Source organism: Carcharodon carcharias, chromosome 5 (genome assembly GCF_017639515.1).
Source record: "Carcharodon carcharias isolate sCarCar2 chromosome 5, sCarCar2.pri, whole genome shotgun sequence".
Lineage (NCBI taxonomy): Eukaryota > Metazoa > Chordata > Chondrichthyes > Lamniformes > Lamnidae > Carcharodon > Carcharodon carcharias.
In genome coordinates, this window is record NC_054471.1 from 173375445 (window position 1) to 173397134 (window position 21690).

The 21690-nt window shown below is 42.6% G+C and overlaps 1 protein-coding gene across 1 annotated transcript in view; it reads left to right on the top strand.

Moving 5' to 3' along the window:
- greb1 (growth regulating estrogen receptor binding 1) overlaps positions 1-21690 on the top strand; it is a 342458-nt gene that overhangs the window by 242513 nt on the left and 78255 nt on the right. Inside the window, exons 20-23 of the mRNA XM_041187420.1 lie at positions 5996-6182; positions 8416-8552; positions 12429-12768; positions 19038-19153. Coding sequence (XP_041043354.1) covers positions 5996-6182; positions 8416-8552; positions 12429-12768; positions 19038-19153 — 780 coding nt within the window. The remainder of the gene's footprint in view (positions 1-5995; positions 6183-8415; positions 8553-12428; positions 12769-19037; positions 19154-21690) is intronic.

Consider the following 21690-nt stretch of genomic DNA (forward strand, 5'->3'; position numbering starts at 1 on the left):
CTTCTCCAACAAGAGAGAATCTAATCACCACCCTTTAACATTCAATGTCATTACTAATGCTGAATCACCCACTATCAACATCCTGGGAGTTACCATTGACCAGTAATTGAGCTGGACTAGCCATAGAAATACTGTGGCTACAAGACGAGGTCAGATGCTAGGAATCCTGTGGCGAGTAACTCACATCCTGACTCCCCAAAGCTTGTCCACCATCTGCAAGGCACAAGTCAGGAGTGTGATGGAATACTCTCCAATTGCCTAGGTGAGTGCAGCTCCAGCAACACTCAAGAAGCTTGACACCACCCAGGATAAAGCAGCCTGCTTGACTTGCACCCATCCACAAATCTTCACTCCCTCCAACACCGATGCACATAGCAGCAGTGTGTACCATCTTCAAGATGCACTGCAGGAAATCACCAAGCCTCCAAGACAGCAACTTCCAAACTCACAACCATTACCACCTAGAAGACTAGGGCAACAGACAGATAGGAACACCACCAGCTGGAAGTTCCCCTCCAAGTAACTCACCATCCTGACTAGGAAATATAACTTCGTTCCTTCACTGCCGCTGGGTCAAAATCCTGGAACTCCCTCCCTAACAGCACAGTGGGTGTGCCTACACCACATGGACTGCAGTTTTTCAAGAAGGCAACTCACCACCATCTTCTAAATGGCAATTAGGGATGGGCAATAAATGCTGTCCTAGCCAGTGATGCCCACATCCTGTGAAAGAATTTTAAAAATTCTAGTTCGGGGACTAATGTTAGGGGAGCTATGAAGGTCGACACTTTGCTATGTTTGGGATGCTAATTTGAAGGCATTAAGATTCAGCTGGTACTGAGGTGCATTCAGCCAATGCAGAATTTTAAAGTTGCTAATATTTTCTAATTAATACCCGGGCATGCCTCTATGAAGCCACTTGTTAGGGCTGAAGTTGAGGACAGTTTGAATTTCAAATCCATAGTATCAGACTCTATGAAGCAGTAGGGAGAGCATTTAACTCAACAGATATGTGAATAGAAGAAACAATACTTAACATTCTTCATTAAATGGACTAAACTATTGAGGATGTATTTTAAAAAAAATGTATTCTTTGATATATTTGCATTTCATACTAATTAAGCTGAAGGCTATATATCAAGGATTTTGGAGCGTTTTCCTCTTGTTCCCAGTGCAGTCCATGTGTAGCATGATCAGGGAAGAATAACGCAGAACCCTTATTGACTGTGCTAACAATACGCCTGAACAACCTTCCTCATCAAAGATGAAATTGCATGGTTTGCTGCTGTACCACAGGACATCCCAGATGAAAAGCATTTTCGATCTGAGACAGCTAAGCCCTGATTTTCATTTCCAGCAGGAGTCATGTAGTTGGTGGCCAAAAAGAAAAGGCAAATGAGATAATAACTCAAGGGCACACATTAGTCTCTTGACCAAGCCCAACAGGAAGCCAGGTGGGATCGGCATTTTGGACAGTGGTAAGCCACATGCTGGGACCCAAAGTAATATGAGAGTATTTAGGAAAGGCGTTGGAAGAGCATTGTGGTCAGGGAGGAAGAAGAAAGCCAGCTGCAAGGGAGGCCTGAGGCTTCCTTGTGGGGTCTGGAGGAGCCTGTGCCTTATTGCCCCACAAAGAAACAAAAGTTTGAATATTGCTTAATTTTCTGCCTCTCTCTTTGCTCGGTGCCATGGTTGGCCTGGTAGGGAAGTCCTTGTGTAGGGATTGGCTTAAAATTGCAGTCAGGCCCCATTGACATCCTAGAACATAACAATTAGGAACAGGAGTAGGCCATTCAGCCCCTTGAGCCTGCTCCGCCATTTAGCAAAATCATGGTCGATTTAATCATGGCCTGAACTCCACTTTCCTGCCTGCCCCTATAACACTTGACTACATTATAGATCAATAATCTATCTAACTATTCCATGACTCGCTCTCCGCTGCTCTCTGGGGTAGGGAATTCTGAAGATTAATGATCCTCTGAGAGAAAAATTTCCTTCTCATCCCCATCTTAAATGGAAGATCCTTATTCTGTAACTATGCCCCCCTGTTCTAGATTCCCTCATGAGGGTGCAACATCCTCTCAGCATCTACCCTGTCAAGCTACCTTAGAATCATTTAGTTTTCAATAAGGTTGTCTCTTATTCTTCTAAACTACAATGAGTTCAAACTACTCACCCTTTCCTCATGAGACAACCCCTTCATCTCAGGAATGAGCCTAGTGAATCTCCTCTGAACTGCCTCCAATGCAAGTATATTCTTTCTTAAATAAGGGAGACCAAAACTAACTGCAGGCAGTGCCCTAAGTGTCGTCTTATCAAAGCCCTATATAGTTGTAGCAAGACTTCCCTACTTTTATACTCCATCCTCCTTGCAATAAAGGCCAACATTCCATTTCTCTTCCTAATTACTTGCTGAATTGCATGCAGGTGTTATGTGATTCATGTACAAGGACACCCAGATCCTTCTGTACTGCAGCATTCTGCAGTCTCTCTCCATTTAAATAATATTTTGCTTTTCCGTGCTTCCTGCCAAAGTCAACAACCTCACATTTTCCCACATTGTACTCCATCGGCCAAATTTTTGCCCATACACTTAACCTATGTATATTCTTTGCAGACTCTTTGGCCGGAATTTTCTGTGCACCGCCCCCCCGCCCCCCATGGTGAATTTTCCCCATGGCAGGTGGAGAAAGCCATTCAAACTTCCATTCACTTCGCCAGGACCAGAAGATCCCGCCGGTGGGAGGGATCAGAAGATCCTGCCATTTGTCCTCTTCACAACTTGCTTTTCTACCCATCTTTGTATCATCAGCAAATTTAATTACAATCCATGTGAAGTTTAAAGTCACCCATGATTATTGCAGTTCCTTTCTTGAAAGCCCCCATTATTTCTACTGTTAGGAAGCCTATAAACTACTCCTACCAATGATTTTCCTTTGATATTTCTTACCTCCACCCAAACTGATTCTACATCTTGATCTTCATAGTCAAGGTAATTTCACATTACTGTACTGATCGCATTCTTCATTAACAGAACTACCCCACCTCCTTTTCCTTACTTCCCTGTCCTTTAGAAATGTCAAATACCCTTGAATGTTCAGTCCCCAGCCTTAGTCACCTTGCAATCGCATCCCTGCAATGGCTATATCATACTGATTTATTTCTATTTGTGCTATCAATTCATCTACCTTATTGCTAATACTGCATGCATTCTGATAAAGAGTCTTTAATTCTGTTCTTTTACTATTTTTCCTTACTCTAACCCTATTTGCTGGTGCACTCTTATGTTTGTGTGTACTGTCCCTTCCTGTGATCATTACTTGTATCGTTACACTGCACCATTGCCTTGTCCTTTCTCTTTAAGTTTCCAAAACTCTTCTCATGTGAACCCTCTCCCCAATATTTCATTTAAAGCGCTCTCTACAGCCCCAGTTATTCAATTCACAGGGCAGTGGTCTCAGCATGGTTCAAGTGAAGCCTGTTCCAATGGAACAACTCCCTCTTTCCCCAGTACTGGTGCCAGTGCCTCATGAACTGAAACCCACTTCTTCCACACCAATCTTTGAACCACACATTCAACTCTGATGTTATTTACCTTACGCAAATCTGCTTGTGGGCTCAGATTGTAGACCAGAGATTATTACCTTTGTAGTTCTTCTTTTTAATTTAGCCCCTAGCTGTTCACTCTCCTTCAGCAGAGCCTCTTTTTCAGTCCTTCCCAAGTTCTTGGCATCCATGTGGACCACAAGAACTGGTTTCTGACCTTCCCACTCTGTCCTTAACCCTGGCATCAGACAGGCAACACAGCCTTTGGGACTCATACTTATGGCTGCAGAGAACAGTATCTGTTCCCCTAATTATACTGTCCCCTACTATAAATACATCCCTTTTTACATCCCCCTCTCGGATGGCTTTCTGTATGATGGTGCTGTGATCATTTTTCTCTTCCCCCTCTGCACTGGTCCACATTAGTTGTAAGAACCTTGTAACTGTTGGACAAGTGTAAGGGCTTATGTTCTTCCAATGCAATCTTTCTGGATTCCCATACCTACCTCGCTCGCAGTCACACCCTCCTGTCTCTGATCACAGACGCAGAGGGTCGTTGTCTTAGCCAAAATATACTGGAGGCCCGAATCGGGAAGTCCTGCCCCAAACCTGGCCCTCACCATTTTTGCAGGAGGAGAGGGGATGGGGGTGGTTTGCACATTACACATCCGTGGTTCACGGAGTCAACTGCACATGTTAAAGTGCAGCTGCCTTCAATCAGATCCAATTTTTGCTAGTGGGATGTCAGAGTTTCAACTTGTGCACTTTAGACTTAACATCAGAAAATCTAAAGTTAGTGCAATTCTTCGGAGAGTTTGGGTATTCTTTTGGAGAGGTAAGGTACCCTTTTGGATATGGTCCTGGGCACCTTTGGGAGAGTTGAGATGCCCTTTGGGAGAGATAAGGTGCCCTTTGAGAGAGGTCAATTTGAGATTGCTAAAAGACGTGTAAAATGGCGGTGTGCAGCCAATCGCGAGCGGCAATTGGCTCCGTGGCCACTCCTGCCCAGCCCACCCGCCATAGGAAAAATTCTCCCTGTGAATGTGTGTAAATAGTGGGTAAGCTCGTTGAAACTGTCAAGCTCATTGGAACTGCCAAGGGAGCTGTCAAGCTTAAGGCGTTTAAAACTCCTGCCCTTTGCATATTTGAAAAAAACTCCGTGCAGTGTTGAAAAAAATCAGTGCATGCTATTTGATGCTGTGTTGACATAAGCCTGAGGGTTATAATTATAGGATTAGAGCTGCATGACTGATTTTACAATCTATCATTGTCACAGTGGGGTGTCTGTTTGTTCACAGTTTGATCGACAGCGCTAAGTGCTTATTAAGTCTTTGAAGTGGGACAATGAATACTTTTTATTATAAGAGATTAAGAAGTTAAGGCTGAATGGATAAGGAATTAAGATTGAAGGAATTTAAATGTAGTAAATGGGTTTGTATCAATGAGAGTGTCTTTTTAAAATAGCGAAAATAGTGAAATAAACAGTTGAGAAGGGCTAAAATCAGCTTTCTGGGAAGAATACACAAAGACAGGTCTGGCTATAGTCAAAATTGCTGTGATATTTCTTTCATCAGATCTATCAGTTTTTCAGGTTGTCATTGCTTGTGGGTTGACATGTTGTAACAGCAATACAGTGGCATCTTTATTTTAGTATGATGTGTTGAAGAGTTAGAAAAACAATTTTTTTCAAGTACTCACTAAGCAGTTTCAAAATCCTCAAGTGCCCAAGCCAGTGTAGTAGTTAGGCATTAGCCCTACAGTGGAAAAATAGTTAAAAAAAAGTATTGGCTGAGCTGAACAGACAATAAAAGTGCTGCTAATTGATCTGGTCACGTGCTAAGGAGTGTGGTAATTGCTTTAAATTTTTTGCTTGCTCATCGGTATTTGAATAAGTAAAGTCACATCATACATTGCTCACATTTGTCGACTTCATTGCCTGAGGGTGGGATAAGGGAGGGAAAGTGCAGACTTTCAGCTGCCAGGGATCACTCAGACATTCCCTGTTTGAATCGGTTTCTATTTCTGGGGGAACTTGATTGATGATTGTGACATGTGTTGATGCAAGTACAGTGCTAATAAGCCATGTAAGAGAAGGGTTCACCTTTCTGCAGTGTAGTGTTACCACAAACTGCTTGGGGTTTAGTTATAATGAAAGACAAATGGATTTCTCAGATTGGGTGTACAGTCAAAATAGATACAATGCATGTGACACTTCAGCACTAAATTATCTTTTAACTTATGGTGGTTTCACTTATTTCTGATGTCTTTTTACTCTTTAGACTTCAAGCAATGAACCAACATTTACTTTCCCTGTTCTTAACTTCCTTGCGATTTGTTTGTATTGGGTGATACTTTACTGTATTCTGAGGGCAGTTTTCTGCGCCTGTGTTTATGAATTTCCTGAATGATCTCATTAGCTCTCACTATTGTATTTTTGTCTTGACTTTAGTGGGGGAGCTTTTCCACAAAGTGAACCATTTCTGGGCTTGGCTGATCGAATCGTAAACTGCAAAGAAATGAAAGAAGCACTGAATGTGTTAACACTCCAAGTTACGTCCTTCCCCTTCGCTCTTCAAACACAGCAGACCTACATCAGCCCCTATAATGAGGTCCATTGGCCATCGTCCTGCAACAATGTAAATTTTACTGATGTGTTTGCCCTTCCAAATATTAACTACTCTTCAGTGTTGCTACAATGGAGTGATAGCATATTAAGGAACTAGCATCCTTCCTGCTGATCCTTAGAATTTTTAGGTTGAAGGAATAATAAAACAATTGGGAAAAAGAAAATATTTAATCTTCCCTTCTTAAATTTGCCAGGTGGCAGAAAATACCACCTGGGACCAGAAAGGGCAGAATCAGCCAAGGATTTTGATTTATATTGAGCACTTTTGAAAAGTGTAGATGAAACAATGGCTGTGCTTATGTGTTCCCCATACAGTGGAATAGCCAGTAAACACACTCAAAGGATGAGTAGTCGATTGATTGGAGCAGCGGAAAGTGCTGTTAAGTCTCAAAATTAAAGAAATTGAAGCAAAATAGTACCTATTGCAGGTGATCTAAACTGGTTGCAAAAAAAACCCAGAATGTGCAGAGATCAGTTTAACCTCTCTACTACATTCAATTTTTTGGACTTTTCAGGATCCTTACACTGCATACCCATTTCCTAACCTGAAGGGTGAACATCCAATCTGCCTGTAAACCTTAGGCAGTATCTCTTCAGTGACCAGCCTGAGTGAATTCTCTCCCTCCTTTCCCAAAGGGAATATGGGCACTTGAAGGCTTGACCCAGATCAAGAACTTATTGTGAAGAGAATTGTGGACAAAGCCATGTCCAGCTTCATTTATACCTTGATAATTATCTGTAAATAACCTTTTAATGTCATTTTTACTTTTTTTCAATGGAACAGTGAATTTCCACGCAAAAGATTATGCTTTTCAGAGCTGACCTCTGCTGGTAATCACATTCACTTACTCTCAAACTTTACCCTCTCTTGACTTGGCTTCTAGGCGATGCACTCCATTGTAGTATTATATAGATATGTGCGGAATAGTAGATTGAAAGAAAAAGTTAAAGATAAAACAGTTTTCAGGAATTAATTTATTGCAGATAAATCATTGCTACCTGAAATGGATTGGAAAACCTATTGATACTGATAGATCAGATTTGGCATGGATTTTCAGTGATAATTGCATTATTAGCAACAATTAATTTCTCATTAGCATTCACTCAATAGAAATTGAAGAACTGTTTTACGATTGCGGGGGGGTGGGGCCAGCTTGCCGACACGTAAAGTGACGCCTAGTGGCGTGCTGATGACACTGCACATCATCCAGATATTCAGTTCGGCGGGCACGCAACCGAGTCAGCTGCACACCTGCTGAACTGTCAAAGGCCTATTAAGGCCTGTTTAAAAAGTAATTAACTGAGCTGCCCATTCAACCTTAAGGTTGGTGGGGGGCAGGCGAAGAGCCCAGGCGGCCTTTGCGTTTTTCATGAAACCTCATCCACGGGCAGAATGAGGCTTTATGAAGGGTTTATAGTTAAATAAAAAAATTTGAAGTAAACAATGGTCAAGTCCCAGCTCATGTGACAGTTTCACATGAGGAGACATGTCCTTAAATTTTTTTTCCCCACCTTCATTCAAATTTCCATAACTTAAATAAATCTCCCTGAGGCACCTCTGTGCTTCAGGGAGACCTCTGCACTCTTGATGACTCCATTGGGGAAGGTTCATTTAATGGCCAGCGGTGGACCTTTCTCAGGATTTAGCACCCCCCGGGGAAGAAATCCTGCCTCCTGAGAGGTGTCGGTCAATCAGAGGCTGGCAGCTCTCCATTACAAGCAGCAGCACTGGGAGTGATGGTAGCTACTGGTAATGCACCCACCAGAGGCTTAGGATTTGCAAGAAACCCGGGGTTAGGGGTTCCGGGGAGGGGTCGCTGACTAGGGGTGCGGGAGGAGGTCAGAAGAAAGGGCAGAGGGCTGGCTCAGACGCTGAGTGCCTTTGAATGAGGGAGGCCCCAGGAACCTGCCATGGGTTTGTTTTTCAGGCTTCCCATGAAGTGATAGACCATGCGCCGCTGGTGTTCAACCAGCGGCAGTGTGCTGAGGCCCTTAAGAAGGCTTTAATTGCCCACTTAAGGGCCTAAGTTAGCATCCTGGCAGCAAGGCTGCCCGTGAGCCTTCCCACCTTGGTCTTAATCAGGTGGAGGCAGGAAGGTGGCAGGATCCCCACCCTGCAGGGTGGGGGGTGGGGTATAAAATTCTATCCGTTGTTATGTTGTAGATCTAAGAGTTTATTTAATTTTTGGGGGATTATATTGTATTTGACTAAGTCTTTTATTCTGTTCTTTGCATCTGATTAGGGAGTGAACTTGTACCAGGAAAACAATAAGTACTTTGGGCTTTCAGACTTCATTGATTCCACTTACTCTGGGCACAAGCTTCCATTGTTGAGATACGACGGTTCATTTGAAGCGATGGTTACTGCAGTAGAAGAAAGGTGGGTGATTTACACAGAAATAAGGTCGACATGACAACATTTAACGCCAGAAGTCATATCAGCCCAGTGTGATTATCTCACTTATTTGTAAGGGAAAAGAGAGCTGAGGTCTGCAATACCTTCAGTGCAATTGAGACTTCAGGTAAGTGAAGCAACACTAAAACAGCCCAATTACACTAGCATTTAATGGGCTGGATTTAATGGAGGTGACATGGGTCTCGACCACCAGCTGGGGAGCCAGCCAAAGCCCCACGTCGGCTCTTTTAGGGAAGGCATTAAGTGCAACTTAGGCGCCTAACTGGACAACGGCGGGCCTTTCAATTAGAGGCCAGCAGCTCTATGGAACAGCAATGCCACTGGGGAGGAGGTGGCTGCTGCCAGTATGACACTCACTCAAGACCTAGGATCGTCACTGTATCCCAGGCCACAGGTGAGTGATAGCGAAGGGGCTGGGGTGGTGTGGGAGTTACAGGGTGGGGTAACGGGAAGGATGGGGGGGGAAAGGAGCCGCAAGGGGAGTGGGGTGTCTCTCCATGGGGCTCCCCTTCCCGATCCCAGGACCCTTGATCAGGCACAGAGTGCCTTTGAAGAGCCACCCTGAACGCCTGCAAGAAACCCCTCCCCATGACTTTGCTTGTCACGCTTCCTGCATGGATAATAATAGCAGTGGCAGAATTAGCCCCTTAAGTGTCCATCCCTAATTACCCTTGAGAACTGAGGCCATTGCAGAGGGCATTTAAGAGTCAACCACATTGCTATGGGTCTGGAATCACATGGCAGATTTCCTTCCCTAAAGGGTTTTTACAACAATCGTTTCATGGTCGTTATTAAACTTTTAATGCCAGATTTTTTTTATATTGAATTCAAATTTCATCATCCGCTATTCAAACCCAGGTCCCCAGAGCACTGCCCTGGGTCCCTGGATTACTTGTCCAGTGACAATAGTACTACGTCACTGGCTCCTTTGGTGCTGTAGTACTGGGATATATGGAACATGCTCAGGTAACTTTCTCCAGCCCTACAATCCTCCTAACTCTCCTCAACCTTCAATTCTGTATCTTGTGCATCCTGATTTTCAATGGTTCACCATTAGTGGTTGTTCCTTTACCTACCTAGACCCTAAACTCTGGAATTCCCTCTCTGAATCACTTTGTCTCTCCACCTATCCTCATTTAAGATTCTCCTTAACCAACAGTTTGATCAAGGATGTTTTATCTGTCATAAATACCTCCTTATGCAGCTCAATGTGGTTCAGCACTCATAAACATTCATGCCTTGGGACATTTTACTATATTAAAGATGCTATATAAATTGTTGTTCAGTGTGTGGTGGGGCACTAGAATACATTGCATATGGAATACTTCCCATTATTAGCCAAGGCATAGAATATAAGAACAGGGAGGTTATGCTAGAGCTATATAAAACACTAGTTTGGGCACAACTTGAATACTGCATACAACTCTAGCCATCTCATTATAGAAAGGATGTAATTGCACTAAAGAGGATACAGAAGAGATTTACAAGGATATTCCCAAGACTGGAAAATTGCAGCTATGAGGAAAGATTGGATCTTTCTGAGGTTGTTCTGCTTGGAACAGAGGAGGCTGAGGGGAGATTTGATTGAGATGTACAAAACTGTGAGAGACCTGGAGCGAGTGGATGCTATTTCCCTTGGCAAAGAGGTCAGTGACTAGGGGGCACAGATTTAAAGTGATTGGTAGAAGGATTAGAAGGGAGATAAGGCAAGTTGTTTTTACCCAGAGGATGGTGGGGGTCTGGAACTCACTGCCTGAAAGGGTGGCAGAGGTAGAACCCTTCAACTCATTTAAAAGGTGTCTGGACATGCACCTGAAGTCCCGCAACCTCCAGGGCTATGGACTGAGTGCTGGAGAATGGGATTTGTCTGGGTGGCTTGTTTTTTGGTTGGCACAGGAGCAATGAACAGCGTGGCCGCCTCCTATGCCATAAATTTTTCTACATTTTCAAAATATCTGAAAACGAGGAACGTGCAGGGATGTGGGGAGAGGGCAGGGGAGTGGCAGTATGTGAATTGCTCCTAAGGAGAGTCAGCATGGGCACGATGGGCCAAATGGCTTTCCTCTGTGCTGCAACGACCTAGGATTCAGTGGGCTAGATAGAGCATGCTTAAATTAGAGAGTTCAGTTTGTGATGTACTGGAATAGGTGAAGCATAGTCAGGTATCCTTCTCCACGCCTACAGCTCTTTGGGATCTTTGTGCTCCTCCAATTCTGGCCTCTTGCACCTCCCTGATTTTCATTGTCCCACCGTTGGTGGTTGTACTTTTAGCTACCTGTAGCCTAAGCCTTGGGATTCCCTCCGTAAACCTTACCACTTCTCTCTCTCTTTTTAAGACACTCCTTCAAGCCTACCTGTTCAAGCTTTTGGCCATCTGTCCTTAAATCTCTTACAATAAAAATAGAAAATGTTGGAAATACTCATCAGGGCAGGCAGCATTCGTGGAGAAACAAAGTTAACATATCAGATCCTTATGTTTCATCAGAAAAGAGCTCAAATTGGAGTTATCAGTAGGGCTCCACAAGGGTAGATGAAGCGTGCTAAGATTGGAATGTTCAGTATGTGCTGTCGCGTTAAGGCTGGTATAACAGGATGTTATGTTTTGTTTGTTTTTTTGGAGTGAGTATTAAAAAGAGTATTGAGAAGAGAATCGTGGCATCCAGTTATTCATTAGAAATCTGATGCCAATTACAGACAAAATTGAGGCATAATTAAAAATTGTTTGAAAATAAATTAGAACAATAACATCGAAGTGGATTCGAGTAAAACATCTTCAAATGGTGTGACAATTTAAGCCCACACCATGAGCTTTTACTTGATGGTTAAAATGACCTAGTATAGCTGCCACTTGCACCACACATTGGCAGGTGTGCTCCATCCTCTGTTTCCATAAGATTAGAAAAACGAGAGCATTTCACTTACCATCAGGACCCTTGAACAAAATCAAACCATTGCAAGCAGTTATAGTCGCACCCTCCAGTCCTTTTTTTACCACCCACTTTTGTCACCTTTTAGTTGGATCTTTGTTTAAACTTTATTGAAGCTTCAACCTTAATTGAGGAAAGGTTTTGCATTACTGCCTGGCTGACTAGAATTAATGCACAAGATGTCCTTTTATTAATAATGATATCCAGAGTTCTATTTTAAAACTGTTATAGCACCATCTAATGGTCATACCTAAGCATCACAGGAAGGAGGTCATACCTGAGCCATTTAGTTATAAAGGGAAACAATGCATCATGTTGACTATTAATTCCTCTCCTTCCTATTTTTGTCACCTCTGATCCTTCCCATCTCTCCTATCCTTTTATGTCCTCTGCCTTTGATTTTCAGTTACCATCAATCATGATTTTCCCCTTTTGCATATGAATTAACCGTTTTGTGAGCACAATTGATTTTTTTCAATTGCACATATCAGATTAGGTAGCATGAGACTTTGCTGCTTTTATTCCAGATGATTCAGAAATCCTTTTATCAATTTGGAACTTGATTCCCAATAACCCAATCCCATTTCACTTGACTCTAAAATGAATGAAACAAGAAATAGTTCAACAGGTAGCACAAAATAACCTTTTAATGTTTTTGTAACAAGCAATGTAAAAATAGTGTATGTACAACAATGTTGGGATTTAAGTGGTGAACAGCTCTGTGCAATAGTTAATTGAAAGCTTTGAAATTCTACATGAGTATGTACTAGTATTACATGTAGCTTCAGTAAGAGCCAAATCAATTAATTTATGGACAAATGTAGCTTTAAATTTTATTGTTGGTTATCCCTTTGAGAAAGTTGATTTTGTTTTAAAGAGAAACTTTTTAATTTATTTTTATTTTTGGCTTAAGGTTTCCCAAGATGCACAGTGCTGTGATCTGGACATACATTTTAATCCAGCATTACTCAGCAGCCATGATGGTAACTGCAGGCCACTCACAGATGAAGAACTACTCGTCTGTGGAAACACTAGAGATAATTCAGAGCCTTACAAATTCTACAGGAAGCTGTCCAAGCAGCCATGGTTACATGGTTTTGCTCAGGATTCCCTCCATTTCACTAGCTGCACTGGCGTATGAACGATTGTGTCAAGTTAGGTATCGTCTAGGCCTGCAGCATAGATTTGAAATCATCCTTGGAACTCCAAACACAAAAATAAATATTAGCCAACACTTTCTAACACAACTGAAGGTAACTACTGGTTTATATTTACAATATCTATGTTTCATATCAAATTTTATCTAGATTATAGTCTGGATTCTTGCAGAATATCCTGTCTCTTAATGCCTCTTTTAGTGCACTCTGTGGCAAATCGAATTCTGTAAATCAGATCAGTTTTATTTGACATTGACATTATAACTCAGCCAGGTGTATTTGCCTTTTCTTAGTCTAACTGCTGCTTTTGGATGTTTCTGTTCCTATTCTTCCTCTGTTGCCAGATACGTTTGCTGTCTCCCATAAAAATTCCTGGAGTTTCCCAAGTGAATGTTATCTCTTGCTTGTAACTGCTGTGAATCTATAACTACAGCTGCTAATGTGACTTCTGAAAAAGAAGCATCATCTGATACCTGCAGTCTCTTGATCCTTTGTCAAAATATGAATTCAGGTCTGCCACATTTATCTAATAAGTTTCTAGTTGTTTTCTGAAGTAATCTGGTTGCCTGATTTTTAGGAATGTTGACTTCCACTGGTCCGTATCTACCAGCAAGGTACGAGGTTGTGGGAGTGCAGCAATAAAAGTACCTTGTGTTCCAGACTAGATACCTATATCTTATAAATGTGTGCTTCTTCAATTGCTCTGAAGGTGGACCAGGTTAACACTACAAGAGATGGCATTTGTTCTGTTTTGTAAGCTCCATTATTTCTCTGGAGGCACAATATATACAGAACACTGAGCTTGATGACAGACATTCAATATAACCATGGTTACATGGTTTGATATAATCATGCTGCAGCAGAACTTCTGTTTGCATATTATTACAAAAATATGCGGCACCTATGCATTTTGGCGCAATCAATTGTGTCTTCCAACTCAACCAAAAGTACAATCTCTCTAACCTGTCCTACCACCTAGGACAGTGGTGTTTGTTCCTTTTGCAGCTTTCTGCTGCTTAACTCCTCCTGAGAGATCACAAAAGGTTTTGAACGCTAATCCTGAACTGTTACATGTAATTTGAGGCGCCTTATGGATCCTCCATATGTTTCTCCTTCAGATCTAATATTATTGAGCCTGGGAAATAATCCCTTGTAGTTTGGCCTAGCTGAATTGTCCAGATAAGTTTTTTTTTTATTCAATTGAAATTGATGCATGGCATGTTCCTGAAATATCCTGTTTTCCAACAACTCCAGTTTTTGGACAGCCAGATTTGCGATATTGTGTTGTATGTTACCATTCCTTTACTGTTGCTGGATCAAAACCCTGGAATTCCCTAACAGCACTCTGGGTGTATCCACATCACCCACCGACTGCAGCGGTTCAAGAAGGCAGCTCACCACCACCTTCTCAAGGGCAGTTAGGGATGGGCAAGAAATGCTTGACTAGCCAGTGATGCCCATGTCCCATGAAAGAATAAAATAAAGACAATTCACCAACAAATTGAGTACAATTAGAGATGGAAAATAAATTTTGGACTTGCCAGTGACGCCAACATCCCATCAATGAAATAAAAATTGTTTCTGTTTTACTGCATTTCAAATAGTTCAGTGCTAAGAACGACCTTTTCTGATTATCATGTGTCCACAAGAGTTACATAGATCCAGAATTGCAAAGTTGAAAAACGTCTGATGCAGTTAATATATAAAGACCAGAATTTTTACCTTGATGGGCGGGCGGGCCCCACTGGCTCGGCGGCGGGTGGGCATCCGAACGCCACCGAAACGGGTCCCACCGCCATTTTCAGTGTGTGGGCCAATTAAGGCCTGCCCGACAGGAAGCGCTATGTGCTTCCTGTGTGGGGTGGGGGGTGAGGGGGAGGGGAGGGGAGGGATTCCCCATCTGTCAAAGTGTGCCCTTTCACGCATGCGCGCGCAAGAGCGCACATCTCCCTGAGACTAAGTGGTATCTCAGGGAGATTACTGACCGTATAAAAAATCTTTGAAAATAAAAAAAAATTAAAATTATTAACACGCCCCCCTCATGTGACAGTGTCACAGGAGATGGGACATGTTAATAAAAAGCACATAAACTTTATTGAAATTTTAAAAAATGGACATGAGGTTTCACGTATTATCAGAAGCCCGCTGGGACTCCTGGCCTGCCCAGCAACCTTAAGGTTGGACGGGCAGGGCCTTTAATTAGCTTAACGATCCTGTCGATGGCCTCAATTGGCCATTGACAGGTCAGCGGGCGGACAGCTGATTTCACTGTCCGCCCGCCTTCCTCAACATTTAAATGAACCGGGATGACGTCGGGGGTTCCTCTTGACATCATCCCGCATCATTTTCCCGTCGGCAAGCAGGCCCCGCCCCCAAATCGCCGACGGGAAAATTCTGCCCAATGACTTCCCTTTATGCTATCTTGACTAGATAACACCATTGGATAACATTCATACATTGCCTGACTCACTTCACTCCCACACAAAAAAAATGAAATTATATCAGAAAGCAGGTAAGAGTTTTATTTTAAATCCATAATATTTTGGCTGATATATAACAGTGAGGTTTTAAGTCTTGAATGAAAACAAGGCTTTGCTTCCATCATATTGCTTCATTCTGCTCTACCATTAAGACTGTCACCAAGTTTTATCCATGTAACGTTAGTATGATCCTGGATTGCGGTTAGGCCTCTGGTCCTTTTATTTCTTGTTGGTAATCCCCCTAACCTATGCTATCGTTTTCTTCTCTCCTAATGTCAGTCCACCTTTCCTTGGCCTCAGGGTATTTCTTATGCTTCCTTTCCTGGAAAAGATAAGCCAGGATTTTCCGGTTGTTGGGCGGGCTTGGTGGGAGGGGTCGGGAAGCTGACTGCCACCCGCGATCGGGCCCCGCCTGCCATTTCATGCTGGCTGGCCAATTAACGGGCAGCCAGTGAGTGCTCAGCTTTGCCAGGGCCGGGGGATTGGGTGGAGGGCAAGCGCTGAAGTTCGAGCATGCGCGTGGGCATGTGCAGTAAAAGCTCCCTGAGACACAGAGCTGCCTCAGGGAGCTGAAGACTTTTATAATAAAACATAAAGATATTAAAAATAATGAAAACATGTCCCTTCATGTGACTCTGTCACATGAGTAGGGACATGTTAAATATGAGTATTAAAATGTTTTTTTTTTAAATCACTGGTCAAAACCTCATCTGGCCCTTGGATGAGATTTCGCCAAAAATGCAAAGGCCGCGTGGCCTTTTCACCCGCCCGCCAACTGAACGGTTGGACGGGCAGTGAAAAATTCTAGCCAGTTATTTGATTTAAGGCCTTAATGGGCCGCTTTATTGTCGGCAAGCGTGCTGCTGACTCATGCGCGCGCCCACCGACTGAAATATTGCACGAGTGCCCGAGGACATCATGACGCTCGCCCAACATCATCACATGTCATTTTACACTCGTTTGGATCGGGCGCATGCCCGCCCAACGAGAGAAAAGTTCTGCCCAAGATCATTCTTAGTACAGAAACTTGCACCCTATTGCCCTGATATCGATAGTTTCTAAAGCCATGAAAGTTCCTGTAAACTCTAACTAGCCATCGGCTGGAAGGGTCTGACCTAATTTAGGATTGCCAATTTACTTTCCCTGATGACATGCCATTGTTGATCTTCCTGCCAATGATATGCACCTCTGGGGTTCAGCTCTTGAACCCTCTCATAATTAATTCACTATGGACTTGAACACCTTCAAAGGCTTTGACCTGTTCCAGCCCTATGCATTAAGTTATCATTAAAATTTCCTATATCACAACAGTGACTTCACTTCCAAATTATGTCATTTGCTGTAAGGCACTTTGGGACATCCTGCGGTTATGAAAGGTGGTCTTTCTTTAATGTCTTTGGGCTTTCTTTGTTTGTTCTGTTGTTCCCTTGAGTTATAACCATAAAGTTCTTGATGCTCTCCCTCCTCACATTGTTTATCGTCTCTTCAGTCCAAACTTGAACTTGTGATTTCCAGGAGCTCAAATTAACAATTAGACAGAAAGAAAGGAAATTTAGAACAAAATGAAATGGATAAAAAAAACTCACAGTGACTGTTCTAAACCTGCCACAAGAATGTAGCTTTTCAGACATTAATTAAGGCATTTTCTTCATAACTTGATTTCTTCCATTAATCGTCATATTTGCTTCTGTCTTTATTTTCTGTGCTACTTGAAAGACAACACAGCCATGTCCAGTGGGAACACTCTGGTTTATGAGTCAGAAATCAAGCCACACTCCAGAGAATTAAGCACATAATTTAGGCTGGCACTTCAGTGTGGTATTGAGGCAGTGCTATCTTTCAGATGGGACATTAAACCAAGGCCTAAACTGTGCGTTCAAGTGGAACTAAAAGATCCTGAGGAACGTTTTGAAGAAGAGCAGGGGTGTTATTCCGGTATCTTGGCCCAACAATGATCCCTTAATTAATATTAAATCAGATTATCTGGTCATTTATCTCATTGCTTTTTTTGAGCCCTTGCTGTGCAAAGACTAGTTGCTGCATTTCCCTGTATTATAACAGTGATCACATTTCAAAAACTACTTGATTGGCAATGAAGCGCTTTGAGACATCCTGAGATTATCTTAGTCACCATCTCAATACACACTCTTTCTCTGTTACATATAAGCATGTTTTTTTTTGCTTTATTATTTATCCATGGGATGTGTGGTTCGCTGGCTAGGCCAGCATTTGTTGCCCATCTCTAACTGCCCTTGAGAACGTAACGTTCGTATTCAAAAGAAAACACTCATTATTAAAGATTGTCTACATTAATCACAATAAGTTCCATACAAGGCAATGATTAGACTGCAGTTAGAGCACCCTCTGTGGACCCTCTATTATAGAAATGACATTAAAGCCATTGAATGCACAGTGTAAATTCATCAGGATGATAACAAGGACTGAGAAACTATGTTTATGAGGGAATTTGATATAATGTGACAATTTCCACTTATCAGAGAGGCTAAGGGGCATTTTACTCAAGATTTCTAAAATTATGAAGTGTTTGATAACATGGCTAGAAAAATACTTTCATCTGGTTGGGAAATTAATGAGAAATCATGAATCTAAAATAACCATGAAGATAATGAGAGGAGGAAGGAGAAATTTCTATACGTAATAAGTTACTAAAGTACAAAATGCATTGCCACAGATTGGGCAGAATTTTCTGCCTGTCGGGTGGGCGGGCCTGACACAATCTCCGGCGGGCGGAGAGCCAATCCCTGCTGGAGAAGCGGGCCCTGCTGCCATTTTACGTAGGCGGGCCAATTAAGTCCGCCTGTGGGGGGTGGGGGAGGGGATTCCCCAAAAGTGAGAGTGCGATATTTCGCGCGTGCACACGAAAGAGTACACGTCTCCCTGAGGCTAAGTGCTGCCTCAGGGAGATCGCTGACCCTTTTTAAAAACGTTAAAAATAGAAAAAAGAATCCTAATATGTCCCCCTCATGTCACATGAGATGAGACATGTTCACAATTTACACTAAAACTTTATAAAATTTTTAAATCCCTACATGAAACCTCATCCCACTGGTGGATGAGGTTTTATGTTTTTTCTAATTCCCGCCGGGGCTCCTGGCCGACCAGCCAATCTTTAAGGTTGGACGAGCAGGTCCTTTAATTGTTTCAATGATCCTGTCAATGACCCCAATTGTCCAATGACGGGTCGGCGGGCCCACAGCTGATTTTGCTGTGCCCCCGCCTTCCTGAAAATTTAAATGGGGTGGGAAGACTCGGGGGTTTCCCTGTCGTCATATTGCGTTATTTTACACTTCGAGCGGGCCCTGCCCCCTGCTCACTGACAGCAAAATTCAGCCCATAGTGTCTGAGAATAAGATCATTGAATCATTTAAGGGAAGAATCGATGAAAGAATTAAATCAGAGAATGCAGGGATATGGGGAAGAGAGCGAGCCAGTGGGATTAGTTTAATTTGCTCTTGCAAAGAGAGAAACCATTCAACCCCGCCTACTTTAGTGCTACAAACTTCTGATTTGTAACTATCACTTTAACCCTTGTAGTTTGACAAATTGTTAACATTTTAATTCACCTGGTACGACTTTGTTAATCACTTCTCATCTAATTAGTAAACATTGAATATTAATGACGTGATGCCTATGGCATGACATCAACAGAGCAAACAGGCTGTTAAATAGCTGTGGTTGAGCACAAGTGGCCAAATAAAAGGATTACAAACATTTTTCATTGTGAAGCCCTGTGATAATTCATTTGATTTATGGGTTTTAGGAGTGTTTGTTCTGCTGGAGATGTCATTAATAATATAGGTCATCTACTCAACAAGAGTTGGTGTGCACTACCATTTGATTAGTATATATCCCTTATTTTGAAAGGTTTGGCAAAAGATAGAGGACCCTAATTGGACACCTCAAACCTACTTGGATCTGGAAGACCTGCCATGCATACTTATTCTATCTGGCACCGATCCGTACGGAGAGTCTTTTCCAAGGTAAAGGCTACGTTTTTTTTTTAAAGATTTTATTACTTATATTACCTGCTAAAATTTCTCTCGTGTAGTAAAGGGAAACCTCAGGATTGGTGGTGAGTTCAGGTCACTGTGGTTGTAAGTTGTGTGTTTGACCACTTGTTAATTTAAGAAAAAGTGGATTCCAGTGGCAATCAACTTGTCCGTGGGGATAGGAACTGAATGATTCATATCTACCAGTCTGAGCTAAATTTCACCATTCCAAATTTGGCCCAGTTTCAAGTCGAGTTGCCTCCTCTTTTGAGCATAAATGCCGTCAAGCAGATGATTAACAATTTAAAAATTATAAAGGTCTATGCTACTCTACCAAATTATATTTGATACAATTGGAATGCACACTACGGTGATAAAAACATTCAGAATTATCATAAATTTGATGAGAATTCTTGGAATACTTTCGGAATTTCTTTCTGGCAGTGGTTTTAAGCTTATAAAATCCAACATGCAGTTGCAAAAACAGTAACTTTTGTAAGCACCTGATGATAGCTGAGACATGGATCTTTCTTATTCCCTGTAGCAGTTTGATGCAGTTGTTTGCTAGTCTGCTGAAGAGGGCTGTTAAGAGTTAACCACATTGGTGTGGAAATGGAGTAAGGCAGCAGTTTTCTTTCCCTAAAGGACAATAATGAATAAATGGGGTTTTATGAATATTTCAAACTTTACTCATTCCAGCTCTTTATTCTAGATTTATTTATTTAATCCTTAAATCAATTCAAATTATTGAACCACCATGGTGGGAATATTAAGTCCAGATCTCACCATTTCTAATTGAGTATCCTTCTGCTAGAAAATTTTAAGGATTTAAACTGGGCAGCAAGATAGAAGTAAGTTTCCCACCATTGCTGTGTATTGTGCAGTAAAGACATTGGTTAAGGTTTTGAATTACTTCATCATTGGCAAAGCAAAGATCAGAACTCAAGCCACAATCTCACATTCTGTTCCCTTTGACCATCTATGGACATGATGAAATGATTTTAATCCTAACAGACTAACAATTTTCCTTACTTCTGTAAAATTGACCATTTTAATCAATGCTTTACTATTTCCAGACACACAAAGCATGTGTGATTCATAGAAAAAAAATCATGGAATGGCCATGACACAGAAAGAAGCCATTTGGCCCATTGTGTCTCTGCCAGCTCTCTGCAACAGCAACTCAGCTGGTTCTGCTTCCCAGCCCTTTCTCCGTAACCCTGCAATCCCTATCCCTTCGGGCATATCCAATTCCCTTTCGAAAGCCATGGTTGAATCTGCCTCCATCTGGCTCTCGGGCAGTCCATTCTAGATCTTAACAACTTGCTGCATTAAAATTTATCCCCACGTCAACCTTGGTTCTTTTGCCAATCACCTTAAATCGGTATCCTCTGGCTCTTGACCCATCTTCCAATGAGAACATTTCTCTCTATCTACTTTTTCTAGACCCCTTGAGATTTGGTAGAGGTGTTCAGAATCACCTCTCAACTTTCCTCTCTAAGGAGAGCAATCCCAGCTTCTATATACATATTAGTGAAGTCCCACACCTCTGGAACCATTTTGGTAATTCTTTTCTGCACTTTCTCTAAAGGCTTCACACTCTAAAGTGCAATGCCCAGAATTTGACACACTACTTCGGTTGAGGCAGAACCAGTGTTTTATGAATATTCATCATTACTTCCTTGTACTCTATGCCTCTCTTTGTGGGCAGAAACCTGCCCTCCCCCATGGCGGGTTTGGTAACAGGGGGGCATTTAAACGGGTGGGAAAGTTGTGGGTGCGGGGCACTGCAACTTTCCTGCCTGTACCTGAATAAGTTGTGTGCATGGCCTTCCCATCTCACCACCAATTGAAGACCTTAAGTGGACAATTAATGACCTCTTAAGGGCCTTGTCTTGCCTTCGCTGGTTTGCTTGTGGGCTCCCTGGGGGGGGTGGAGGGGTGTTTTGCTCATTCAAAGGCACTTAGTGCCTGATCGAGGGACCTGGAATCGGGAAGGGGGGTGGGGGTGTCCCTGCTGAGAGCCACCTTCCTGCCTTTGCTTCTGATGCCCCTTCCCGTGGCCCTCTTCGCATCGTCACTCATCTGGGCCTGGCTCCCCCCTCAATCTGAGGCCTCGGGTGGGTGTTGTACCGGCAACAGCTCTCAGTGGGTGGAACCTCTGCCCACCACCACCACCACCACCACCACCACCACCCCCCCCCCCCCCCCCCCCCCCCCCAATCATCCTTGACTCTGGGAGATGACCCACCTGTCAAGTGCCGAGTGGCACAAGATGCGTGGGCCTTCTCGAAAAGTAACGATGATGGGGTTTTGCCAGATCTCTAGCTAGTGACCAAGGTTCAGAAGATTCTGTCCTGTGAAGCCTAGGATTCCACATGCCTTTTTAACTGCTTTCTCAACCTGCCCCACCACCTTCAACAATTTGTGCACATACACCTCCAGGACTTGCTGTTCTTGCACCCTCTTTAAAATTGTTTCTTTTATTTTATATTGCCTTTCCTAGTTCTTCCTCACAAAATGTATCA